At 45.8% G+C, this 26,007-nt stretch overlaps 1 protein-coding gene across 3 annotated transcripts in view; it reads left to right on the top strand.

Moving 5' to 3' along the window:
• FIRRM (FIGNL1 interacting regulator of recombination and mitosis) overlaps window positions 1-26,007 on the top strand; it is a 229,243-nt gene that overhangs the window by 185,930 nt on the left and 17,306 nt on the right. For all 3 annotated transcript variants that reach the window (XM_075335974.1, XM_075335975.1, XM_075335976.1), the window contains 5 exons: window positions 12,764-12,949; window positions 14,524-14,646; window positions 16,722-16,817; window positions 17,167-17,280; window positions 21,268-21,372. In XM_075335974.1, coding sequence (XP_075192089.1) covers window positions 12,764-12,949; window positions 14,524-14,646; window positions 16,722-16,817; window positions 17,167-17,280; window positions 21,268-21,372 — 624 coding nt within the window. The remainder of the gene's footprint in view (window positions 1-12,763; window positions 12,950-14,523; window positions 14,647-16,721; window positions 16,818-17,166; window positions 17,281-21,267; window positions 21,373-26,007) is intronic.

Raw genomic sequence — 26,007 nt, 5'->3', positions numbered from 1 at the left:
AAGATGGTGGTGGAAGCTGGTAAGATTGTGTCATTATCCACAGTAAAATGAGTAATGTATCAACATGAGCTGAAAGACCACTCTGCCAGGAAGAAGTCGTTACTCCAAAAGAAACATAAAAAAGCCAAATTAATGTTTGCAAATGCACACAGGAACACAGACCTTCATTTTTGGAGACATATCCTGTGGTCTGACAAAACTAAAATTGAACTGTTTGTCCATAATGACCATCATTACGTTTTGAGGAAAAGAAAGAAGCTTTTAAACCTAAGAGCACCATCCCAACTGTGAAACACAAGGGTGGTAGCATCATGTTGTGGGGTTGCTTTGCTGAAGGAGGGACAAGGGGAATGAAGATTATGTGGCAATACTGAAGCAACATCTCAAACCATCAGCCAGGAACTTAAACATTAAGCGGAAATGGGACTTTCAAATGGCCAATGACCCGCAGCATACTGCTACACTGGTTAAAAAGTGGCTTAACGATAACAAAGTCAATGTTTTGGAGTGGCCATCACAAAGCCCTGACCTCAATCCTATTGAAAATGTATGGTCAAAGCTGAAAAAGCCGGTGCGAGTAAGGTGATCTACAAACAGGTTTGTACCAGTTTTGTCAAGAGGAATGGGCTCAAATTCCTACCAACTATTGTGAGAAGCTTTTGGAAGGATATCCAAAATGTTTGACCCAAATCATACTGTTTAACCCCTTCACCCCAGGAGATTTTTTTTGCTTCCCTTCTTCCGAGAGCCATAAGTTTTTTATTTTTCCGTCAATCATGCCGTAGGAGGGCTTATTTTTTGCGGGATGAGTTGTACTTTCAAATAGAACGATTAGTTGTACCATGTAGTGTACTGTAAAGCAGCAAAAAAAAAATCTAAGTGCAGTAAAATTGCAAAAAAAAAAGTGCAATTGCACGATGGATTTGGGGGTATTCTATTCATCGTGTTCACTACATGGTAAAATTGATGTGTCGGTATGATGCTTCAGGTCGGTTCGAGTTTGTAGATACCAAACATATATAGGTTTACTTTTATCTAAGGGGTAAAAATAAATTCAGACGTTTGTTCAAAAAAGTGGCGCACTTTTTGCGCCATATTCTTCAACCCGTTGTGTTCTCATTTTTCAGGATATCGGGCTCAGTGATGGCTTATTTATTGCGTCTCGTACTGACATTTTTAATGGTATTATTTTTGCACACATGCTATGTTTTGATCGCCTGTTATTGCATTTTGCGCAAAATTTGTGATAACCAAAAAACGTAATTTTGGGGTTCAGAATTTTTTGCCGCTACACCTTTACCAAACAAGTTAATTGATTTTATGTTTTGATAAATCAGGCATTTCTGAATGCAGCAATACCAAATCTGTATATTTTTTCTTTTTTCAACCGTTTAATTTTCAATGGGGTGAATGGGTGTGATTTGAACTTTTTAGGTTTGGTTTTTTTATTTATTTTTTAAAATTCAGTTTTTTACTTTTTTTATTTTACTAGTCCCCCTAAGGGGCTATAAGGATCAAAATTCTGATTGTTAATGTCTGTTGATCGCAGCTGCACAGCTCTGATCAGCAGAAATGCTGCTCTCCTGTTACAGCCGCTGCTCTGTCGGCTCTAATAAGAACTACGTCATTATAACGACAGGAGTCATCACATGACCCATCACTACCATGGCAACCATTGGCTCCCCATGATCGCGTCACGGGGCCTTCGATAGCGATGGGGAAAGGCGATTTCCCCACCACGACCATTTAAATCATGCTATCACATTTTAACAGCACAATCTAAGAGGTTAACAGGCGCGGGTGGATCGCGGATCCACCCGTGCCTGTTAGTCGCACATGTCTGCTGTTCAAATCAGCAGACATGTGCAGGGCTAGCCGCCGTCTCACCCCAGCAGCCAGTAGTGATTACCCCTTCATGATTTAGGGCATACCGGTATGTCTTCGGTCATGAAGGGGTTAAGGGCAATGGTACCAAATACTAATGAAATATATGTAAACTTTGACTTTGCAGAAAGTAATAAAAATGCCTTAAAATATTTTTTCTCTCATTATTCTGACATTTGACAAATATAAATAATGTTGGTTCCTAATTGACCTAAAGCGGAAAGGTTTATTCTGATTTCATGTCAGATAGTGAGAAAAACCTGCAGATGTGTCCTTTAGATAGTGTATGTAAACTTCTGGTTTCAACTGTATCTGATTAAAGGCCACGTCTCACTAAGCGACATCACTAGCGACATCGCTGCTGATTCACAGTTTTTGTGACGCAACAGCGATCTTGCTAGTGATGTCTCTGTGTGTGACATCCAGCAACGACCTGGCCCCTGCTGTGAGGTCGCCGGTCGTTGCTGAATGTCCTAAACCATTTTTTGGTCGTTGCTCTCCCGCTGAGAAGCACACATCGCTGTGTTTGACAGCGAGAGAGCAACGATCTGAATGTACAAGGAGCAGGGAGCCGGTTTCTGCGGACGCTGGTAATCAAGGTACACATCGGGCAACCAAGCAAGGCGCTTTGCTTGGTTGCCCGATATTTACCTTGGTTACCAGCGTCCACAGCTTCTAGAAGCCGGCTGCCTGCTCCCTGCACATGTAGCCAAGGTACACATCGGGTAACTATAAGCAAAGCGCTTTGCTTAGTAACCCGATGTGTACTGTGGTTACCAAGCACAGCGTTGTTACACGGGTGGCTGGTGGCTGATCTCTGATCGCTGTGGAGATCTGCCTGATTGACAGCTCACCAGCGACCATGTAGCGACGCTCAAGCGATCCCTGCCAGGTCAGATCGCTGGTGGGATCGCTGGACCATCGCTAAGTGTGACAGTACCTTAATGCCACTTTCACACATCAGTTTTTTGCCATTAGGCACAACCCGGCGATTTGTGGAAAAACCGGATCCGGCGTCTGCTGCCGCCGAATCCGTTTTTTCCTCATAGACTTGTATTAGCTCCGGATTGTACAGCATGACCTCGCGTTTCATCCGGCGTGCACCGCATCCGACGAAATTTGCTTGTCCAGCTGTTGGAACGGATGCACAATTGAACGTTTTTTTGTCACCGGCAAAAAACAGCACCCCGCTGGATCCGGCGCCATGCAGTGTGTTGTATAATGAAAGCCTATAGATGCCGGATCTGTCGTAATGTGGCAAAAAACGCATTACATCCGGTTTTTTAAACTGAGCATGCTCAGATGTGTAAATTCCTTTTGATTAGAAAAGATCTGTTTGTCGGTCTCTCCCTCTCACCCCCTCTCTCATACTCCCCGATCACCGGCGCGGCGTGGCGCTGCACAGCTGTCACACTGCTCCCGCAGCTTCTCCTGCTTTGAAAATGCCGGCCGCTCATTATTCCATCTCATATTCACTGCTTCCCCCACCCACCGGCGCCTATGATTGGTTGCAGTGAGACAGCTGTCACTCAGCGTGGGGGCTCGTCTGACTGCAACCAATCACAGCTGCCGGTGGGCGGGTCTATATCTTGCAGTAAAATAAATAAATAATTTAAAAAAACAGCGTACGGTCCCCCCCAATTTTGATACCAGCCAAGGTAAAGCCACTCTGCTTTGGGCTGGTATTCTCAGGATGGGGAGCCCCACGTTATGGGGAGCCCCCAACCTAAAAATATCAGCCAGCAGCCGCCCAGAAATTCCGCATCCATTAGGTCGGTTTCACACTTGCGTTCAGCGCAATCCGCCGCTATGGAGAATAGCGCAGTCCGTTAATTCACTGCACTATTCTCTATAGACTTGTATTGACGACGCACTGTAACGCAAGTGTCTGCGTTGCATCCGCTGGACGACGCAGCATTGTTAATTTGACGCAGCGTCGGGCGGAGGTAACGCTGCATGTAGCGTTTTTTGTTAAAATATCGCACCTTGACGGATTCCGTTAGTATCCGCCAAGGTTTCTAATGATTGTCTATGGCGGCGTATTCCGCCGCAATGCACTAAGCGGCGGAATCCGCTGACTGTTCTCGTCACGTTCTACTGAGCATGCTCAGTATGTCCAGCAGAAGGATCTAAATTGTTTAAAATCACTCCTGGTATCTCTCTCCCCTCTCCCCACCTCTCTCATACTCATCGATCATAGGTGCGGCGCTGCACAGCTGTCACAAAGCTCCGGCGGCTTTTCCTCTTTTGAAAATGCCGGCTGCTCATTAATCCACCTCGTATTCACTGCTTTCCCCGCCCACCGGCGCCCATGATTGGTTGCAGTCAGACCCGCCCTGCTGAGTGACAGCTGTCTCACTGCAACCAATCACAGATGCCGGTGGGCGGGTCTATATTGTGCAGTAAAATAAATAAATAATTTAAAAAAAAAAAAACCGTCGTGCGGTTCCCCCCCAATTTTGATACCAGTCAATATAAAGCCACACAGCTGAAGGCTGGTATTCTCAGGATGGGGAGCAACACGTTATGGTGACCCCCCCATCCTAACAATATCAGCCAGCAGCTGCCCGGAATTGCTGCATCCATTAGATGCAACAGTCCCGGGACTCTAGCCGGCTCATCCCGAATTGCCCTAGTGCGGTGGCAATCGAGGTAATAAGGAGTTAAATGGCAGCTTATAGCTGCCACTAAGTCCTAGGTTATTCATGGCAGGCGTCTCCCCGAGATACCTTCCATGATTAACCTGTAAGAGAAAGTAAATAAACACAAACACCCGAAAAAATCCTTTATTTGGAATAAAAGACAAAAAAAACTCTCTTTCACCACTTTAATAATCCCTAAATACCCCTCCAGGTCCGGCGTAATCCACACGAGGTCCCGCGACGCTTTCAGCTTTGCTACATGAAGCTGACAGGAGCAGCAGTAGAACACGACCGCTCTTTATCAGTCCACGCAGTAACTGAAGTGAGCCACGCGATCAGCTGTGCCCTCATTTAGGTGACCCGCGGACACAGCTCTTGGGTGGAGGACTGCAGCTGTGGCCACCTGAGTGACGCCACAGCTGATCGCGCGGCTCACTCAGGGGATTTGCGGTCACCTCTCTCTCTCTCCTCCCAACCGCAAATCTCCTTTCCCGGGCAAAAAAAGCCAAAATGCAAAACGTTCTTTTAAAGGAATCCGTTACCTTTATTAGCACACTATTTGCAACGCATCCGTCACATGCGTCACACTACGCACTGTGACGGATGCCTCACAACGCAAATGTGAAATCGGCCTTCAATGCAACAGTTCCAGGACTCTAACCGGCTCATGCCGATTGCCAAATTGGCAATCAGGATAATAAGGAGTTAATGGCAGCAGCCTATAGCTGCCACTAGGACCTAGTTTCGTGATGGCAGGTATCTATGAGACACCCCCCCATCACTAAACTGTAGTGAAAGTAAACACAAACACCAAAAAATCCTTTATTTGAAATAAAAGACAAAAAAAACCCCTCTTTCACCACTTTATTAATCCCCAAATACCCCTCCAGGTCCAACGTAATCTACATGAGGTCCCACTGCGCTTTCAGCTCTGCTACATCAGAAGCTGACAGGAGCGGCCGTAGAACACGTCACTCGTTGTGAGCTCCACAGAGCAACTGAAGTGAGTCTCGCTGTCAGCGGTGACATCACTCAGGTTACCCGTAGCCACAGCTGGATTCTCGATACAAAGGATCTGGGTTTTTTTAACAGATCCGTTGCATCCGGTTTTCCACAATCTGCGATGGATCCGTTGCATCAGGCACAAACCGGATGAAAAAACTGATGTGTGAAAGTAGCCTTAAAGGCATATACATTCAAAGTTCGAAAGTTGCCGATTTTTGAAAATATTTGTCAAATTTTTTATTTTCAGAAACAAATCAATTTGACCACAATTTACCATTATCGTGGAGTATAATGTGTCACGAAAAAACAATCTCAGAATCACTAGGACTAGGATATGTTGAAGCATTCCAGAGTAATTGCCACTTTGTGACGGTGGTCAGAATTGTAAAATTTGGTTGGGGCACGAAAGTGAAAACAGGCTTTGAGTTGCAGGGGTTAAATCACCAATAGATTTAAAGACGAACTGTAAGACTACAGTATATCACAAAAGTGAGTCCACCCCTCACATTTTTGTAAATATTTTATTATATCTTTTCATGAGACAACAATGAAAATATGACACTGTGTTATAATGTACAGTAGTCAGTTTACAGCTTGTATAATAGTGTAAATTTGTTTTATTCGCTAAATAACTCAACACACAGCCATTAATGTTTAAACCGCTGGCAGCAAAGGGGGGAATACACCTCTAAGTAAAAATGGCTTCATTGTGCCCAATTAGCCATTTTCCCTCCCTGGTGTCATGTGACTCATTTAGTGTTACAAGGTCTCAGGTGTGAATGAGAAGCAGGAGTCATTTGGTGTTATCGCTCACACACTCTCGCATACTGGTCACTGGAAGTTCAACATGGCACTTCATGGCAAAAAATTCTCTGAGGGTCTGAAAAAAAGAATTGTTGCCCTGCAGCACAGTGGCCAAGATTGTACAGCAGTTTAACAAGACCCTTTCCATTCAGGGCAGGCCTCACCATGGTCGACCAAAGAAGTTGATTTTAGCGTCATATCCAGAGATTGTCTTTTCAAACTAGATGAATGAGTTCTGCCTGCATTGCTGCACAGGTTAAAGGCTATGCTCAGCAGAAGGCAGAGAGAGAGGAAAGATTGGAGCTGCTTGGGGAGAGGATGGGGGAAGCTGGAAGATAAGAGAGGGGGCAGTGAGAAACTCTCAGCAGCAGATACAGGGAGAGAGATGGATAGAAGAGAAATTGGAGACAGAGAAGGGTCAGGGCGGCAGGGACAGCAGTGAAAGCAGAGGGCAGAGAGAGATAAGAGCCTCAGAGGGGACAGTATGGCAGGACAGGAGAATGAGAGTTCCAGGCAGAGGGGACAGGGAGAGAGTGTGTGAGAAGGTGAAGCTTGAGTGTGTACTATACTGTGATCCATATTTAAACACGGCGGGCGGGCGCTCCCATGCTCACACGCCTCCTGCATCTGTGCCCACTGGGGATGAGTGTCTGTTCGATGAGATGAGGTAAACTGACTCGCACCTCCCTCCTACCCGAGGATGACTTGACATTTTTAAGTGCCCTGTACCTGTAGTGATATTTAATTCAGACGGGATACCTGCAGGCAGTGGTTACTCCTGGGCTTGGGCTTATCCGATGGACAGTTGGCCATCTCTGGTTCTGGTCATCTATGGGGCAAACAAAGGAGATTTGCATTTTAACCTCATAACGACGGCCGTACGACTTAAAACATCAGAAAAACAGGGTACTTATTCTGTTCCGACGCTATAAGACGTCAGGCCGAACAAACACTGTAGCGCCCCCCAGCGTGGGAAAATCTCCGGGATTTCAGCTACCGGGGATAGCTGAGACCATGGAGATCATGATTCAGACTGTTTTTTTCCGGTCCCCACTCACGTGATCACCGGTATACACCATATACCGATGATCACGTTACAGTAAATGACAGCAGCAGTAAAAAATGATTTATCTCCCACCTGGCATGATCAAACATGTCAGCTGGGAGATAAATCTCCTCCCCGGTCCCCCGGTGTCGCCAAAGTGCCCCCTTGGCCCCAACCCCCCCTCCATAATCCAAGATGGCGGCTTACACACCGGCGTGCACACTATCGCGCCGCCCGCATTCACCCTTGTGCCATGACACATGTCACCGCCATACCCCCCCGGTGTTCCCCGGTACCTTATCCTCGACGATCCCCGTGATCCTTTCCCCATGTGCATGTGCAGAGCTACTGTCAGCCAGCTTCCTGCTTTCAGAAATGCTGGCTGGCTGCTCGCACACTGCTGCTGTGGCCCAGGGAGAGTGGGTGCAATGTCATTGCACCCACACTCCTCAAATGGAGGGTCTGAACTCCTAGAAAATGGGGGATACGTTCCCTGAACGTGCACGTATATTCTAGAAGGTCCAGAATCGTCGTGGGACCTCCAAAATGGATTACATCGGGCCCCATTTTTCTTTTCAATAAATTGGTGAAAGAGGGGATGTTTTGGGGAGTGTATTTTCAAATACATTTTTTTTTTTTATTACTGTCAATTAGTTTTGTTGGGTATCAGATAGACGCAGTGACATCACTAACTGGTGGGCTTGATGCCAGGTGACATTACAGCTGGTATCATCCCCATTTATTACCCTGTTTGCCACCGCACCAGGGCAGCGGGATAAGTTGGGGCGAGGCGCCAGGATTGGCACATCAAATAGATGCGCCACTTCTGGGGCGGCTGCGGCCTGCTATTTTTAGGCTGGGAAGAGTCCAATAACCATGGCTCTTCCGACCCTGAGAATACCAGACCCCAGCTGTCAGCTTCACCTTGGCTGGTGATCTAATTTGAGGGGGACCCCACGTTTTGTTTTTTTAACTATTTATAAATAAAAAAAACCAGCCTGGGGAACCCTCCAAATTGATCACCAGCCAAGGTGAAACTGTCAGCTGTGGTTTGCAGACTACAGCTATTTGCTTTACCCTAGCTGCCTATCAAAAATAGGGGGGACCCCACGTCGTTTATTTTAATTTTTTTCTTTTGGGCTAAATACAAGGCTAGGCACCCTTTAGTGCCACATGAAAGGCACTAAAGGGCGCCAGCTTAGAATATGCAGGGGGTGGGATGTTAAATATATATATATATATATATATATATATATGTTTGACATCTATCCATTCATCCCTTGTAGCATTTTAGTCTGTATGCCCACAATCAGGGTTTGCAGCGTTTTGGGCACAGAGTGTTTTCTCTGAGTCCATAACGCTGCGTTGTGCAGTAGACGCACAGTGGAAAGATTTTTAGAACTCTCCTGCCCACTGTGCTTCTTTTCTCCGCAGCATAAACTGACCTGTGGTGCAGCTTCCCGAGCCTCAGCACATGTCACTGGATCATGGCTACATAGCCTAAAAGTGAGAAATTTGTTCCTACAGCAACATTTTTGTGAAGTACTTGTGGATCCAAAATGCTTACTATACTCCTGAATAAAATCCTTGAGGGGTCCAGTTTCCAAAATGAGGTCACTTGTGGGGGGTTTCTGTTGTATAGGTACCCAAAGGGCCTTGCAAATATGACATGGTGCCCGCAATTTATTTCAACTTTTCCAAAATTCAAATGGTGCTCATTTCCATTCCAAGTCCTCCCATTTATCCAAACAGAGGTTTTTGGCCACATGTGGGGTATCCCTGCGCTCATAGGAAATTGGATAACAACCTGTGGGGTCCACTTTTTGTTGTTGCCTCTTGCAAAATTGAAAAATTTGATGCTAAAGCAACATTTTTGTGAAAAAAAAATGAAAATTTTCAATATGGCGACCTAAGCTTTTCAAATTCTGTGAAATACTCGTGGATTCAAAATGCCTATCCATATACACCTAGAGAAAAGCCTTGAGGTGGCTTGTTTCCAGCATGGGGTCACTTGTGAGGGACCTCCACTGTTTAGGCACCTTAGAGGCTTTCCAAATGCCACATATCGTCCTCTAATGATTCCAGCCAATTGTGCAGTCAAATGGCGCTCCTTCCCTTCCGAGCCCTGCCGTGCACCCAAACAGTTAATTTCCACCACATATAAGGTATCAGCATACTCAGGAGAAATTGCACAATAAATTTTATGCTAATTTTTTTCCTTTTACTCTTGTTAAATAAAAAGCTATCTGGTTGAAGTAACAATTTTGTGGTAAAAATGTATTTTTTTTATTTTTACAGCTCAACATTATAAACGTCTGTGAAGCACCTGGGGGTTCAGGGTACTCATCAAACAAGTAGATAAATTCCTTGAGGGGCCTAGTTTCCAAAATGGGATTACTTGTGGGGTGTTTCTGCTGTTTACGTACCATAGGGGCCCTCCAAATGCGACATGGTGCCCGCAATCTTTATCAGCCAAATTTCCTTTCCAAAATCCAAATATTGCTCCTTCCATTCTAAGCCCTCCCATTTGTCCAAATAAAGGTTTCAGACCACATGTGAGGTATCACCGCACTCATACGAAAGTGGATAACAAACATTGGGGTTAAATTTTTGGAATTACCTCTTGAAAAAGTGAGAATTTATGGTAAAGCAACATTTTTGAGAAAAAAAATTAAAATTTTCAATATGACGTAACGTAACGTTATCAAAATCTCTGAAGTACCTGTGGGTCCAAAATGCTCACTATACCCCTAGATAGAAGCCTTGAGAGGTCTAGCTTCCAAAATGGTGTCACTTTTGAGCGGTTTCTGCTGTTTAGGTACCTTAGCGGACCTGTAAATGCAACATGGTGCCCGCAATCTATTTCAGCCAAATTTGCTTTCCAAAATTCAAATATTGCTCCTTCTGTTCCAAGCCCTCTCATTTGTCCAAGCAGAGGTTTCTGACCACATGTGGGGTATTGGCGCGTTCATAAGAAAGTGGTGAACGAGTTTTGGGGTCCATTTTGTTGTGTTATTTTTTTTAAAAGTGAATAAATTTGGGTTAGAGCAACATTTTTAGGTAAAATTTAATTTTTTGCTTTTTTTCATTCCACATTGCTTTAGTTCCTGTGAAGCACCTGAAAGGTTAATAAACTTCTTAGATTTGGTTTTGAGTACTTTGAGGAGTGCAGTTTTTAGAATGGTGTCACTTTTGGGTATTTTCTGTCACCTAGGCTTCTCAAAGTCACTTCAAATATGATGTGGTCCCTAAAAAAAATGGTTTTGTAAATTTTGATGTAAAAATGAGAAATTGCAGATAAACTTTGAACTCTTGTAACTTCCTAACAAAAACAAAAAAAATGTTTCCAAAATTGTGCTTATATAAAGTAGACATGTGGGAAATGTTATTTATTAACTATTTTGTGTCACAGAGCTCTCTGGTTTAACGGTATAAAAATTCAAAAGTTGAAAATTGCTAAATTTTCAAAATGTTTGCCAAAATGCAATTTTTCATAAATAAACGCAAAAAATATTGTCCAAAATTTGGTACTAACATTAAGTCCAATATGTGACGAAGAAACAATCTCAGAATCACCGGGATCCGTTGAAGCGTTCCAGAGTTATAACCTGACACTGTGACACTGGTCAGAAGTGCAAAATTTGGTCTCGTCATTAAGGTGAAAATTAGCTCCGTCACTAAGGGGTTAATTCGGGCATGTAAATGTGGGAAAGGGACATTTACACTTCAGAGGCATATTTGTGGGAAACTCACTAGGAGTATAAATGATACATATATGTGTATATATACAACTGATCCACAGAATCTATCTGTCTTCATATACATGCTTACACTATGATATTTTAGGACACTTCCCTCTACACCCTCGCTTTGGAAATTAGGTTGCAGGTCAGTAATCCAACATGATAATGACCCCAAACACACCTCCAAGATGACCACTGCGTTGCTAAACAAACTGAGGGTAAATGTGCTGGACTGGCAAAGTATGTCTCCAGATGTAGACCCTATTAAGCATCTGTGGGGCATCCTGATGTCATAGAGGAGTGGAAGAGGATCCAGCGGCTCCTGTGAAGCTCTAGTGAACTCCATGCCAAAGAGAGTTAAGGCAGTGTGTGAAAATAATGGTGGCCACAAAATATTGACACTTTGGGCACAATTTGGCTATTTTCACTTAGGGTGTACTCACGCTATTGTCAGCAGTTGAAAGAGGGCACCAAACTTACACTGTTATACAAGCTGTACACTGACTACATTACATTGTATCAAAGTGTCATATCTACAGTATTGACCCGAGAAAATATGTTAACAAATGTATGAAATGTTAGGTATGTACTTAGTTTTGTGATATACTTACTGTATGTGTTTCTCCAGAAAGGGACAGAAGTATTTTATAATTTAGTCACAACATGTAGCAGCTTTTGAAATCAATGCATGGTCACATACTTAAACGGGTGGTATAAAATAGATGTATTGTATATTTAGAAGATATTGCATAGATGTCAAATAGGGCTCACACCACTCCTTTTGAATGGCGGTTTTTCCATGTCATCTCATACTCCCAACAGCAATGGCTGGAGTTGGCGCTGAGCATGTATAGCTGTGTCCAGTCACTGTTATAGATGCATGTGTGCTCTAAGTGGTTACTGAGTTACACTGTCCACAAGTGGTAGCTTTCCATCTGTACTAAAAAAATGAATAGGAATTCTACATACTAGCTCTGGTGATTTTTTTCTTATCGCTGCAAAATTGAGGAAATTATAATCATCTATAGTTTCAGGGCAACAATAAAGACTGTGCCACAAGCAAAACCACCATCTTCTTACTACCTCAGATATTTCATGTGCCGACTAGACTTGTGTGGCCTCACTTAATGCAAGGGAATTGAGAGAGGAGGCGCACATCTAGTCTGAACGTGGCTGGATGTTTTGAAATTGCATAATTGTAGTCATGTGACTGCTCGCTTTCGTCACATACAGTGACTTGAGTCAGTTATCAGAAGACTGTACAACCCCTTTAACGCTAGAGTACTTAGCGCATTAGTCTCTATTATACAGCTACCTTTTCTTTTCAAGAGTTAAATTATAACGACCACGTCCGGATAGAGGTGTGTGCACAATCAAGTATTGAAAACAGTTGCCTGGGTGTCCGCCTCCATTAGGCGTATACTCCCGAAAATAGAGCGCACAGTGGCTCAGACTGCACAATTATAGTCAATAGCCCTGTCTGCGTATACGTCCGAAAACCTGTTGTGCTGGGGGTTTGGACGGAAGCCCCGACACCACCACTGAACGGGGAGAGGAACGCAGTGTGAAAGCAGCCTTATCTAGAACCTTTTGGGGTATTAATAAGTAAGATCCTAAAGTTGCCATTTTTTTAATTGTAGGTGGAGTTTATCAAAAGGTTTCCTCCAGCACAAGAAGAAAATGTATCGTTGTGGCAGCATGTTTCCCTGTCATCCCTACCAAGTGCTTTGAGACTTCAGGTTGAATCTGGCCTGTTCACAGCAGCATTGTCCCAGTGCAGAAAATCACTTAGGAGCAAGTTCACACTCGAGGACATACAACAGCTAGTAAGTTATTGTGTGCCCCCCTGCTCCATATTCTTCACTGGCTTTGTGTAACCACTCTATAAACATTGTAAGTAACATACCCAGTAAGTTAACATACACAGTAACGCTGCATTAAAATTCTACAGGGCAACTAAAATGTTTAAGCTGGTGTCACACTAAACGACAGCGACAACGACGTCGCTGTTACGTCACCATTTTCGGTGACGTAACAGCGACCTTGTAAGTCGCTGTTATGATCGCTGCTTAGCTGTCAAACACAGCAGAAGCAGCGATCATAAGGTCGCTGTGCTACATGTTCAGAGAGCAGGGAGCCGCGCTTAGCGCTGGCTCCTTGCTCTCCTGCAGCACACATCGGGTTAATTAACCCGATGTGTGCTGCAGCTACATGTCACAGTTCAGAGAGCAGGGAGCCGCGCTTAGCGCTGGCTCCTTGCTCTCCTGCAGCACACATCGGGTTAATTAACCCGATGTGTGCTGCAGCTACATGTCACAGTGCAGAGAGCAGGGAGCCGCGCTTAGCGCTGGCTCCTTGCTCTCCTGCAGCACACATCGGGTTAATTAACCCGATGTGTGCTGCAGCTACATGTCACAGTGCAGAGAGCAGGGAGCCGCGCGCACTGCTTAGCGCTGGCTCCTTGCTCTCCTTGCTACAGTATACATCGGGTTAATTACCCGATGCGTACTGCAGCCACATGTCACAGTGCAGGAGCCGGCACTGGCAGCAAGAGCGGAGGCTGGTAACCAGCGTAAACATCGGGTAACCAGGGAAAGGTCTTCCCTTGGTTACCCGATGTTTACGCTGGTTACAGCTTACCGCAGCTGCCAGTGCCGGCTCCTGATCGCTTCATTTCGTCGCTCTCTCGCTGTCACACACAGCGATGTGTGTGTCACAGCGGGAGAGTGACGACCAAAAAATGAAGCTGGACATTCAGCAACGACCGGCGACCTCACAGCAGGGGCCAGGTCGTTGCTGGATGTCACACACAGCGACAGCGACGGGACGTCGCTGCAACGTCACAGAAAATGGTGACGTAGCAGCGACGTCGTTGTCGTCGTCGTTATGTGTGACACCAGCTTTACTTGGACAGACCCCTGCCATAATAAATATAGGCTCTTCCCCCGTCTTAGTAATTGTTCCTCTTCCTTGATACAAATTCAAATAGTAGCAACTTTGTTTAATTCTTACTATTATCACCCCTCATTTCCTTATCAATTGCTGGTTTTCTTATGATCATTGAAAAAATCCTACAGGTATCCTCCATAATGATGTCCTCAGCAACTGGTCACTGCAATGAAATGCTGCTTTCGCTTGCTGATGTACCGTAATGCCCAGCAATAATTGTCCCTGCTGTCTTGTCATTTGATGTGGACACCGCTTTGCATTAATATCATACCTTAAATACAATGTAATATACGCTATGCAATATATTGATTCTCTAATTGCGGCTGATTGAAGCGTACATAACAATGTCTACTGGACAATCTTCCCACCGACAGAGAGCTTTCTTACTGCTTTTCAGACAATTGTGAGTGTATTTAGTGAGTTATGGTTCACCACATCCTTCTATTCACAGAATGTGTCACTTTCAGTCATGTTGACAGCATGCCATTCCTATGAAAGAAACCTAAACTCTCAACAGCAATGTGATGTGATGGCCATTATTTTCCAGCTGGGGTCACTTCTTAGCGTGAAGCAGGTGAGGACTGTTGGTGTAATTCATTTATTATTCAGGATATTACTACGGAATTAGTTAGAGCTATAACTGTTCGTCCTTTCTATTAAGATATTGACATTGATTTTATACACACATGTTGAATCATCAGATGTCCGTAAATTAGATGTCATGTCCAAAAACTTGAGGCTGAAGGAGTAAAGGCGGCGTTACACGGTACAATATATCGTGCGATATGTCGTCGGGGTCACGGAATTCGTGATGCACTTCCCCATCGTTAGAGATGTCGTACCGTGTGACACCTCCGAACGACTGTTAACGAGCAAAAATACTCACCTTATCGTTGCTCGTTGACACGTCGTTCATTTTCATAATGTCGTTCCTCCTTCTGCGCGCCGGTTGTTCGTCGTTCCCGTGGCAGCACACATCGCTACGTGTGACACCCCGGGAACGACTAACAACAACTTACCTGCGTCCCGCCGGCAATGCGGAAGGAAGGAGGTGGGCGGGATGTTCCGCCCCTCCGCTTCTATTGGGCGCCCGCTGTGTGACGTCGCTGTGACGCCGAACGTCCCTCCCCCTTCAGGAAGAGGATGTTTGCCGCCCACAGCGATGTCATTAGGCAGGTAAGTATGTGTGACAGGGGTTTAACGACTTTGTGCAACACGGGCAATGAATTGCCCGTGACGCACAAACGATGGGGGCGGGTGCGATCGCACAATAAATCGTTGCGTGTAACGCCGCCTTAAGAGATAAAGATATAAGGGCAATCATTAAAAACGGGACCTGGAACACACATCCACATAATATACATTAATCTTCTGCAGCTAAGAACATTTTTCAAAACTGAATATGAGGTTGTTAGTTAACATTTTGGTCAAAGTGTATAAGCACATTGTCACATCTTAGTGGGTCGATACTCTATTAGGTGCAACTCTGCATGGAGACCACTGCTGCTGCGACACCGTACCCGCTGGGAGAGAGACCCAGGACCCCAACAGCACCCATGCTACCAGGAAAAGCCCCCAGAACTCAACAGACACACATCACATCAATAATGGTCACTATGGTATATAGAAGCAAGAGAACTAATCTCAAAAACTCCCCTTTCCTTGTGGTCTCTAGCAACAAACTGATAAACAGGCAAGATTTTTGCAGTATTCTGCTGATAATCAAAAACATTTGCAAACGTTTGGAGTGCTTGTTACCAAGCAAAAAAGTAAAGACAGATTATTTTATTCTACAATACAAGAGGGAACCTGTGCCACACATCCAAATATTTTACCTTGATTTACTAAGGCTAGGCACAGTTTTCTAATCTGAACATGAGGTTCTTAGTCCAGTGCCTTGTCATGGTGACCTCTTGGTGTGTCCTTGCTCTACTGGGTGTCAATACCGCTGCCATCACGACACCCACTGCATCCATGCTCCCAAGGAAATGCATATTCCTCTGTGCTACCCCACCCCACAGACATCGCAAGAATGACCACTATACAGCACCACAATATATTTATCAAACTTTGCACACAAATAAACTGCTTTATTTTCAAGAAACACTATTTACGTGCAGATATGGGGTTAATCTTCAGGTTAATAGCATTCTGAACTTGCCCTGCACCTGTACAATAAACTCCACTGCTGTGAGGAAATTAACTTGAATCCTCCCAGCAGCGTTCGAGTTTCAATTACCTGGGTGGCGCTGGCGCAGGTTCAGCCGCCGCTCTGTATATGGAGAGCGGTGACTGTAACGGCCCCCCACTCTGACTAACAGCTTCCACTAATGCTGAGTGGCTGTCAATCAGTGCAGGAGCAGTTACAGTCACCGCTCTGCAGACACAGAGCTGTGACTGAAACCGTACCTGCGCCACCCCCGTGACTGAAACCCAAAAAATTATTTTGCTCCATGCAGCAGGGTTTCATGTCCAGGTGCCGGGCAGGTTCAGAATTCTATTAAACTGCAGATTAACCCCATATCTACAGGTTAATAATATTTTTCCAAGTGACAGCTTCCCTTTAACCCCTTTTATGTGGAGGTAGATGCATGTAAAAGAACATTTATCAGGTTGTAGCATTTGAATAACATTTTACTATTTTCATAGATTGCTGGACAACCTTCCTTGCTAGAAACGATTTGCCGTTATTTGGATTTGTTTAGCTGTATTATAACAAAGGCAGAAGCACCCTTACTAACACAGGTATGCCCTCTTGTAATTTATCCCATGGATCTGCCCGTGAATAAAACATTACTTCTTGTCTGACTTCTAGCTGAAACATAAAGAGATGCAATATTGGCCATCGATGTCACTGCTTGATAAGCTCTTGCACATGACAGCCGTGACCTAAAATATGGCCCTGGTAAATCACACTCAATGGCAAGCCTGTTAGCTGACCGGGTTATGCCATGTAGTCCCTACTTTTACTCTGAAGTCTTATAAAATATGGCTTCCTAAACTGTTCTGATACTAAATGGATAAATGCCGTTCTATGTGATAAATGACATATCCACATATTGTTGTCATAGTAATTTATTTTGTTATTTTTAAGGTTGTTTCATTGATTTCATCCTTGTGTCAAGAGGAATCCCCATCACATGTGAAATTGGCGGTTTTAGATTTTTTACTACTTCTTGGAAGAATTATTATACCCCAGGAAATCCAGGTAGCTTCAACATCAAAATTTCATTGATGCAACTCTTTGCCCGATTCATCAAACTGAAAGATCGCCAAAAGTTTTGCATACCTCGAAGATGCACAAACATATGGCTGCATTTGGCCATTTTTCCGTTAGTCTTGGCCAGCTCCAGCAGTGGTTTGAAAAGTGGCCGTAGCTCAGCTGGGAGAAGGCATAATTGGCAAATTCATCATCATTTGTGTCACAAAAGTGCAGTAAATTACAGCAGAAAAGTTCTCCAGGCCCCGACTATAGTACATTTCTCTGGGTAGGGCACAGTATCACAGTATCAGAGATGCGCCACATACACTTAGAGGTGCGTCTCTCACACTTCATCAAGGCTGGCATACAAGCCACAACTGGGGACTGAACTCTAAGGGGTACTTTGCACGTTGCGACATCGCTACTGCGATATCGTCGGGGTCAAATCGAAAGTGACGCACATCCGGCGCCGGTAGCGACATCGCAACGTGTAAATCCTAGGTGCGTCGATGAACGAGCACAGAAGCGTGAAAATTCGCTGATCTGTGTCACGTCGTTCATTTCAATAATGTCGCACCAATAGGAGATACGATGTTGTTCCTCGTTCCTGCGGCAGCACACATCGCTGTGTGTGAAGCCGCAGGAGCGATGAACATCTCCTTACCTGCCTCCGCCGCCAATGTGGAAGGAAGGAGGTGTGCAGGATGTTTACGTCCCGCTCACATCCGCACTTCTGCTTCTATTGGCCGCCTGCCGTGTGACGTCACTGTGATGCCACATGACCCGCCTCCTTAGGAAGGAGGCGGGTTGTCGGCCAGAGCGAGGGCAGGTAAGTGTGTGTGAAGCTGCCATAGCGATAATGTTCGCTACGGCAGCTATCACAAGATATCGCATGTGCGACGGGGGCTGGTACTATCGCGCTCGGCATCGCTATCATCGGCTAGCGATGTCGCAGCGTGCAAAGTACCCCTAACACCTGGCGAAAGCTCTAGCATTATTGCATGGTGATGGTCTTGGAAACAATACAGTAGCTGAAAATGGTCAAAATAGAATAAAAAATGCCTAAGTTTTTATAAATAAAAATAAAAAGGTCAAGGCCAGCTTTCTTATATCTGGATGCTAGATTCTATTGCTCACAAAAATAAGTTGCAATGAAGTCCTTGGCCTGATACTCGATCTAATCTCACGTTATTTGACTTATTAGTTCAATAATTTATTACAGTCAAATTTGAGATGGCCACTATTGATTTTCCAAAGTTTAAATACATTTTCTGTAGCTAAGATACTCATGACCAGCCCATAGGCTGGCTGTTCCGGGGGCGGAGGGAAGGAAGGTGGGGGGTTACTGGACCCCACCAGTCTAATATTGTGAAATATCCCTGGTATACAGTGAAGGAAATAAGTATTTTAATCCCTTGCTGATTTTGTAATTTGGACCACTGACAAAGACCTGAACAGCCTATAATTTTAAAGGTAGGTTAATTTTAGCAGTGAGAGATACAATATCCAAAATAAAATCCAGAAGATCACATTGTATAAATTCTATAAATGTATTTGCACTTTGCAGAGAGTAATAAGTATTTAATCCTCTACCAACTATTAAGAGTTCTGGCTCATACAGACCAGTTAGATGCTCCTAATCAACTCGTTATCTGTATAAAAGACTCCTGTCCACAGACTAAATTAATCAGACTTTAACCTCTACAACATGGGCAAGACCACAGAGCTTTCTAAGAATGTCAGGGACAAGATCATAGACCTGCACAAAGCTGGAATGGGCTACAAAACCATAAGCAAGACGCTGGGTGAGAAGGAGACAACTGTTGATGTAATAGTAAAAAAACGGAAGAAATACAAAATGACTGTCAATCGACCCCAATCTGGGGCTCCATACAAAATTTTACCTCGTGAGGCATCCAAGATCATAAGGAAAGTGAGAGATCAGCCTAAAACTACACAGGGGAGAACTTGTTAATGATCTCAAACAGCTGTCACCAAGAAAACCATTGGTAACACATTACGCCGTAATGGCTTAAAATCCTGCAGTGCCCCCCAAAGTCCCACTGCTAAAGAAGGCACATGTGCAGGCCCATCTGAAGTTTGCCAATGAACACCTGGATGATTCTTAGAGTGATTGGGAGAAGGTGCTGTGGTCAGATGAGACAAAAATTGAGCTCTTTGGCCTTAACTCAACTTGCCGTGTTTGGAGGAAGAGAAATGCTGCCTATGGCTCAAAGAACATCGTCCCCACTGTTAAGCATGGAGGTGGAAACATTGTGTTTTGGAGGTGTTTCTCTGCTAAGGGCACAGGACTACTTCACCACATCAATGGGACAATGGATGGAGCCATGTACCATAAAATCCTGAGTGACAACCTCCTTCCCTTGCCACAACATTAAAAATAGATAGTGGCTGCGTCTTCCAGCACAACAATGATCCACAACGTACAGCCAAGGCGGCAACAAAAGAGTGGCTCAAAAAGAAGCACATTAAGGTGATGGAGTGGCCTAGCCAGTCTCCAGACCTTAATCCCATAGAAAACTTATGGAGGGAGCTGAAGCTCCGAGTTGCCAAGCGACAGCCTCAAAATCTTAATGATTTAGAGATCATCTGCAAAGAGGAATGGACCAAAATTCCTCCTGAGATGTGCGCAAACCTCATCATCAACTACAAAAAAGTCTGACTACTGTGCTTACCAAAAAGGGTTTTGCCACCAAGTATTAAGTCTTGAGGGATCAAATACTTTTTTTCTCTCTCTGCAAAATGCAAATAAATGTATATAATTTATACAATGTGATTTTCTGGACTTTATTTTTGATATTCTATCTCTCACTGTTAAAATTAACCTACCCTTAAAATTATAGACTGTTCATGTCTTTGTCAGTGGGCAAACTTACACAATCAGCAAGGGATCAAATACTTATTTCCTTCACTGTAAGTCATCAATTTGTTTTTCTAAAACAACCCCGTTTTACTTTCCCACACTCAGAAGTAAATCATGCCTACACAAGTGGGATACATGACTTTAGCCTTCATCCTCATTGAGCAGTGATTGAAGTAAACTAGTCCAAGGTTAAAGATCAAAAGGGTTGACTGGTTAAAAGACGTTATCAGCTATCCACTGGATATGTGATAACTTGCTGATCGTTTACTACCGCTGAAAAGTGCACTGATCGTCAGAAACCCCATTACAACATAAGACTATGTGCACACGCTGCGTTTTTTTTGACGCTGCGTTTTTGTGCGGTTTTGGCCGCGAAAAACGCACAAAAACGCATCTGCGTAAAAAAAGCGTCAAAAAACGCATGCGTTTTTGCCGCGATTTGGTTCGTTTTTGGCAGCGTTTTGCTGCGTTTTTGATCTCTGCGTTTTCCTGCATTTTTCCAATGCATTGAATGGGTGGAAAACGCAGAAAAACGCAGGAAAGAATTGACACGTCCATTTTTTTTTTAAGCTCAAAAACGCAGCTTAAAAAAAAAGTTGTGTGCAGACAGCAAAAATGAAAACTCATAGACTTTCCTGGGGAAGCAAAGTCATGCAGTTTTGAGGCCAAAAACGCACCCGAAAAACGCGCAAAAACGCCGCGAAAAACGCACTGTGTGAATTTACCCTTATGCGGCAGGTCAGAACCCCACCACGGCTCCTGTCATCCTCTGAGTCTGCTAGAAAATACAGAGCGGAGCAAGCACTCAACAGCCCCAAACCAAATGAATGAGTACTGGTTGAGCATAGCCATTGCTGCCCTATTATAGTGAAGATGAAAATTCCTAGTTCTGCTGATAGGGGAGAGTCCCAGTACTAGACCTCCACTGACCAACAAGTTGTCACTTATTCCATGGGTATATGGACAATTTGTTTTCACTGGAAAACCCCTCTCTTAAGTTTCCACATTTACCAATACGTTTGTTACCATCGGCATGATATTATGATTTGTCATTTATGCTATATTGACTATTTTGATTCTGGAGACCTTTCTTTTTCCCTAATTTTCAGGTTGCCATACTGTCAAAGGTCGCAGTCTTATTCTCAATGCTCCTTGCAGATAAAACATGGATTGTTAAACAGTATGCATTAGAGACTTTCACGCAGTTTGCTGAGGTATTTGGAAACCAAAGTACTCGTATGTCACTGTTTTTCTTTTAATTAGTTTCACATCAAAGAAGTAGTTTGGTGGTTGACAGTATTATCCTGGATGTAGTCCTGAGAACTCAGTTCAGAGTTACAATATAGACTACACATTACTTGAAGTGAATAGAATGTCTTTCTGTTTCCTGAGAGCATTGCTGATATTTGGCTTTTTCTTAAAGGGAATCTGTCAGCAGGTTTTTGCCACCTCATCTGAGAGCAGCACGATGTAGGCAAGGATCCTGAATCTAATGATGTATCACTTAGATTACTGGGTGCAACCATTTTGACACAATCAAGAGTTTTTAGATTTAGCTATGTAGCAGAGCTGAGAGAGCTGTCCCCACCTACACCAGGCTCTTTATAGAGATTGTACATTGACTGTGAAGGAGTGTGCCGGACAACATGGCAGAGCCAGCAAATCACACCAATGATAAGGTCCTGCTTCTTAAACAAGCTTTGGAAATAAACAACACCACAGACCTTGACAAGGGAGGCATTCCTGAATCTTGTGTGTTAACCCTTTCAGGATGCTGTCTCCAGATTACATAGCAATTACAGATATCCTTTAATAAGGCTGGAACTATTATCTGATAACAAATATTACAATATTCAATAATAAAATGTTGTCGTCTTAGAACAATTCCATCTCCCCTCCCCCATTATTTTGCATTTGTGGATTTGCAGTTAATTTAATTTGGCATATTAACAGCTCATACCACAGGAGTATTTTTGTAAGGTAGAAGCATCAATAAATAACAGAAGTGTTGTTCGTTGTTACAAAAAAAAATAATCTGAAAACATGTTTTTGCCATCTAATCCGAAAGCACCATGATGAAGAAACAGACCCTGCGTCCAGGCGTGTATCACTTACTGGGCTGCTTGCTGTGATTTTGATACCATCACTTTTTTATCAGCAGATTATCAGCCGGTAATTAATAAACTGACTTAGCTTTATATAAAATATCTAGCCTACCTGACCTCTGTTCATCTGCACAAGATGGATTGGACCCCTGTGCAAATGGCCATCAGTGCCACTAGCTGACTTCTGGCATTTGATATGGACTTATTCCTCTGTAGACTCCTGGTTAATGTTGTTTTTGGGTTACAGTCCGCCCTATTGCTGATCCTTATGTTATGTGAACCTAATGTGGGGTTGTTAGAACAATGGCAGCATAATAACTGAATCTTTTTAGAGAAACTTTATTCTTGGCCTTGAATTCAATTGCCCTCCACTGGATGGCGGACAGAACTCCCACAAGCAATAGGTAGGAAATATTGGTAAATACAACTATAGCACATAAGAAAGTTATATTTTGGAATAGAGGATATCCATCTAAATTCCACATGGTCTGGGCTCCTTGGGTTATTGGCCCTCTAATGCCTGACCCTTATGAACTGCAGTGGCATAATCTGGTGGTTATGTTCTCTGTGGGTTTTTTTCTCCTTTACATGGTCTGTTCTCTCTCAGCATCAGCATGATGGGACAGAAATTCAGCATTAATCTATATATATAATTGCCTTATTCTGTCTGTCTGTCTGTCTGTCTGTCTGTCTGTCATGCTTCAAAATTGTGTCCTTCCGGTGACATTGTGTCCTTACGGTGACACAAAGCTGATTGGCCGCTGGGCTCGCCATGGCCCCGCCCCCCCACACGGATTGGCCTCTCGCCCCGGCTCTCTGCAGGCCCCGCCCCCCTCACGCAATGCACGCTCGCTCTGGCCCAACTGACATGGAGCTCCGATTCTCAGGTGAGTACACACACACATCACACTCACTCTCACACACACCTCACACACACCTCACACATCACAACATCCTGGGATATCGCTTGCTTCTACACCGGCTCCGTCAGGATCCCAGCAGCGCCAGACATAACCTTGCGATGCTGGGATCTTGACGGAGGCCGTGAAAGCTGGTAACCATTATACACATCGGGTAACTAAGGTCCCTTAGTTACCCGATGTGTATCATAGTTACCAGTGTACACCGGCTCCCACTCACTCTCACACACACCTCACACACACATCACATCGCATCCACACATCAAGGTCCTGCAGCGGCGGAAAATACAGACACATAACAGCACACACACACACATACACACATCAGATCACACTCACCCTCACACACACCTCACACACACCTCACACACACATCACATCGCATCCACATACTCACAACATCCTGGGATATCGCTTGCTTCTCGGCGGCGATACTGTGCTGTGAGCTTCCAGGACCTGACGGAGGATCACATGGCCAGAAGCATGTGATATCTCCGGATGTTGTGAGTATCAGCGCGTATGTGCGATTTCGTCAGTGTCTGTGTGTGTGAGTGTATGCGATCGGGTGTGTGTGAGTGTATGCGATCGGGTGTGTGTGAGTGTATGCGATCGGGTGTGTGTGAGTGTATGCGATCGGGTGTCTGTGAGTGTATGCGATCGGTTGTGTGTGTGAGTGTATGCGATCGGGTGTGTGTGAGTGTATGCGATCGGGTGTGTGTGAGTGTATGCGATCGGGTGTGGGTGAGTGTATGCGATCGGTTGTGTGTGTGAGTGTATGCGATCGGGTGTGGGTGAGTGTCGGCAGAGGAGCACGGCGTGCTGGAGGAGGCTGGGAGCAGAGAGGCTGATCTTGGGGAAGGCTGGGAGGGGGAGGCTGATGCTGGGGGAGACTGGGAGGGGAAGGCTAATGCTGAAGGAGGCTGGGAGGAGAGAGGCTGAACCTGGGGAAGGCTGGGAAGGGGAGGCTGATGCTGAGGGAGGCTGGAAGGAGAGAGGCTGAGGCTGGGAGGAGAGAGGCTGATGCTGGGGAAGGCTGGAAGGAGAGAGGCTGAGGCTGGGAGGAGAGAGGCTGATGCTGGGGAAGGCTGATGCTGAGGGAGGCTGGGAGGGGAAAGCTGATGCTGGGGAAGGCTGGGAGGACGGAGGCTGGGAGGAGAGAGGCTGATCCTGGGGAAGGCTGGGAGAGGGAGGCTGATGCTGAGGGAGGCTGGAAGGAGAGAGGGTGATGCTGGGAGAGGCTGGAAGGAGAGAGGCTGATACTGGGGAAGGCTGGGAGGACGGAGGCTGGGAGGAGAGAGGCTGATCCTGGGGAAGGCTGGGAGAGGGAGGCTGATGCTGGAGGAGGCTGGAAGGAGAGAGGCTGATGCTGGGGGAGGCTAGAAGGAGAGAGGCTGATGCTGGGGGAGGCTAGAAGGAGAGAGGCTGATGCTGCGGGCAGAGAGGCTGATGCTGCGGGCAGAGAGGCTGATGCTGGTGCAGCATGGGGAATGGAGCACGATGGGGGGTGCGCAGCATGGGGGATGGAGCACGATGGGGAGTGCGCAGCATGGGGGATGGAGCACGTTTGGGAGTGCGCAGCATGGCGGATGGACCACGTTTGGGAGTGCGCAGCATGAAGGATGGAGCACGTTTGGCAGTGCGCAGCATGGCGGATGGACCACGTTTGGGAGTGAGCAGCATGGCGGATGGAGCACGTTTGGGAGTGCGCAGCATGGCGGATGGAGCACGTTTGGGAGTGCGCAGCATGGCGGATGGAGCACGTTTGGGAGTGCGCAGCATGGCGGATGGACCACGTTTGGGAGTGCGCAGCATAGCGGATGGACCACATTTGGGAGTGCGCAGCATGGCGGATGGACCACGTTTGGGAGTGCGCAGCATGGCGGATGGACCACGTTTGGGAGTGCGCAGCATGACGGATGGAGCACGTTTGGGAGTGCGCAGCATGGCGGATGGAGCACGTTTGGGAATGCGCAGCATGCCGGATGGTGCACGATGGGGAGTGCGCAGTATGGCGGATGGAGCACGTTTAGGAGTGCGCAGTATGGCGGATGGAGCACGTTTGGGAGTGCGCAGCATGGCGGATGGAGCACGTTTGGGAGTGTGCAGCTTAACGGATGGACCACGTTTGGGAGTGCGCAGCATGGCGGATGGAGCACGTTTGGGAGTGCGCAGCATGGCGGAAGGAGCACGTTTGGGAATGCGCAGCATGGCGGGTGGAGCACGTTTGGGAGTGCGCAGCATGGCGGGTGGAGCACGTTTGGGAGTGCGCAGCATGGCAGATGGAGCATGATGGGGGGTGCGCAGCATGGCGGATGGAGCACGTTTGGGAGTGCGCAGCATGGCGGATGGAGCACGTTTGGGAGTGCGCAGCATGGGGGATGCAGCACGATGGGGAGTGCGCAGTATGGCGGATGGAGCACGTTTGGGAGTGCGCAGCATGGCGGATGGACCACGTTTGGGAGTGCGCAGCATGGCGGATGCAGCACGTTTGGGAATGCGCAGCATGGGGGATGCAGCACGATGGGGAGTGCGCTGCATGGGGGATGGAGCACGATGGGGGGTGCGCAGCATGGGGGATGGAGCACGTTTGGGAGTGCGCAGCATGGCGGATAGAGCACGATGGGGAGTGCGCAGCATGGCGGATGGAGCACGTTTGGGAGTGCGCAGCATGGGGGATGCAGCACGATGGGGAGTGCGCAGTATGGCGGATGGAGCACGTTTGGGAGTGCGCAGCATGGCGGATGGACCACGTTTGGGAGTGCGCAGCATGGCGGATGGAGCACGTTTGGGAGTGCGCAGCATGGGGGATGCAGCACGATGGGGA

Source organism: Anomaloglossus baeobatrachus, chromosome 2, assembly GCF_048569485.1.
Source record: "Anomaloglossus baeobatrachus isolate aAnoBae1 chromosome 2, aAnoBae1.hap1, whole genome shotgun sequence".
Lineage (NCBI taxonomy): Eukaryota > Metazoa > Chordata > Amphibia > Anura > Aromobatidae > Anomaloglossus > Anomaloglossus baeobatrachus.
This window is presented reverse-complemented; position numbering and strand designations above follow the sequence as displayed.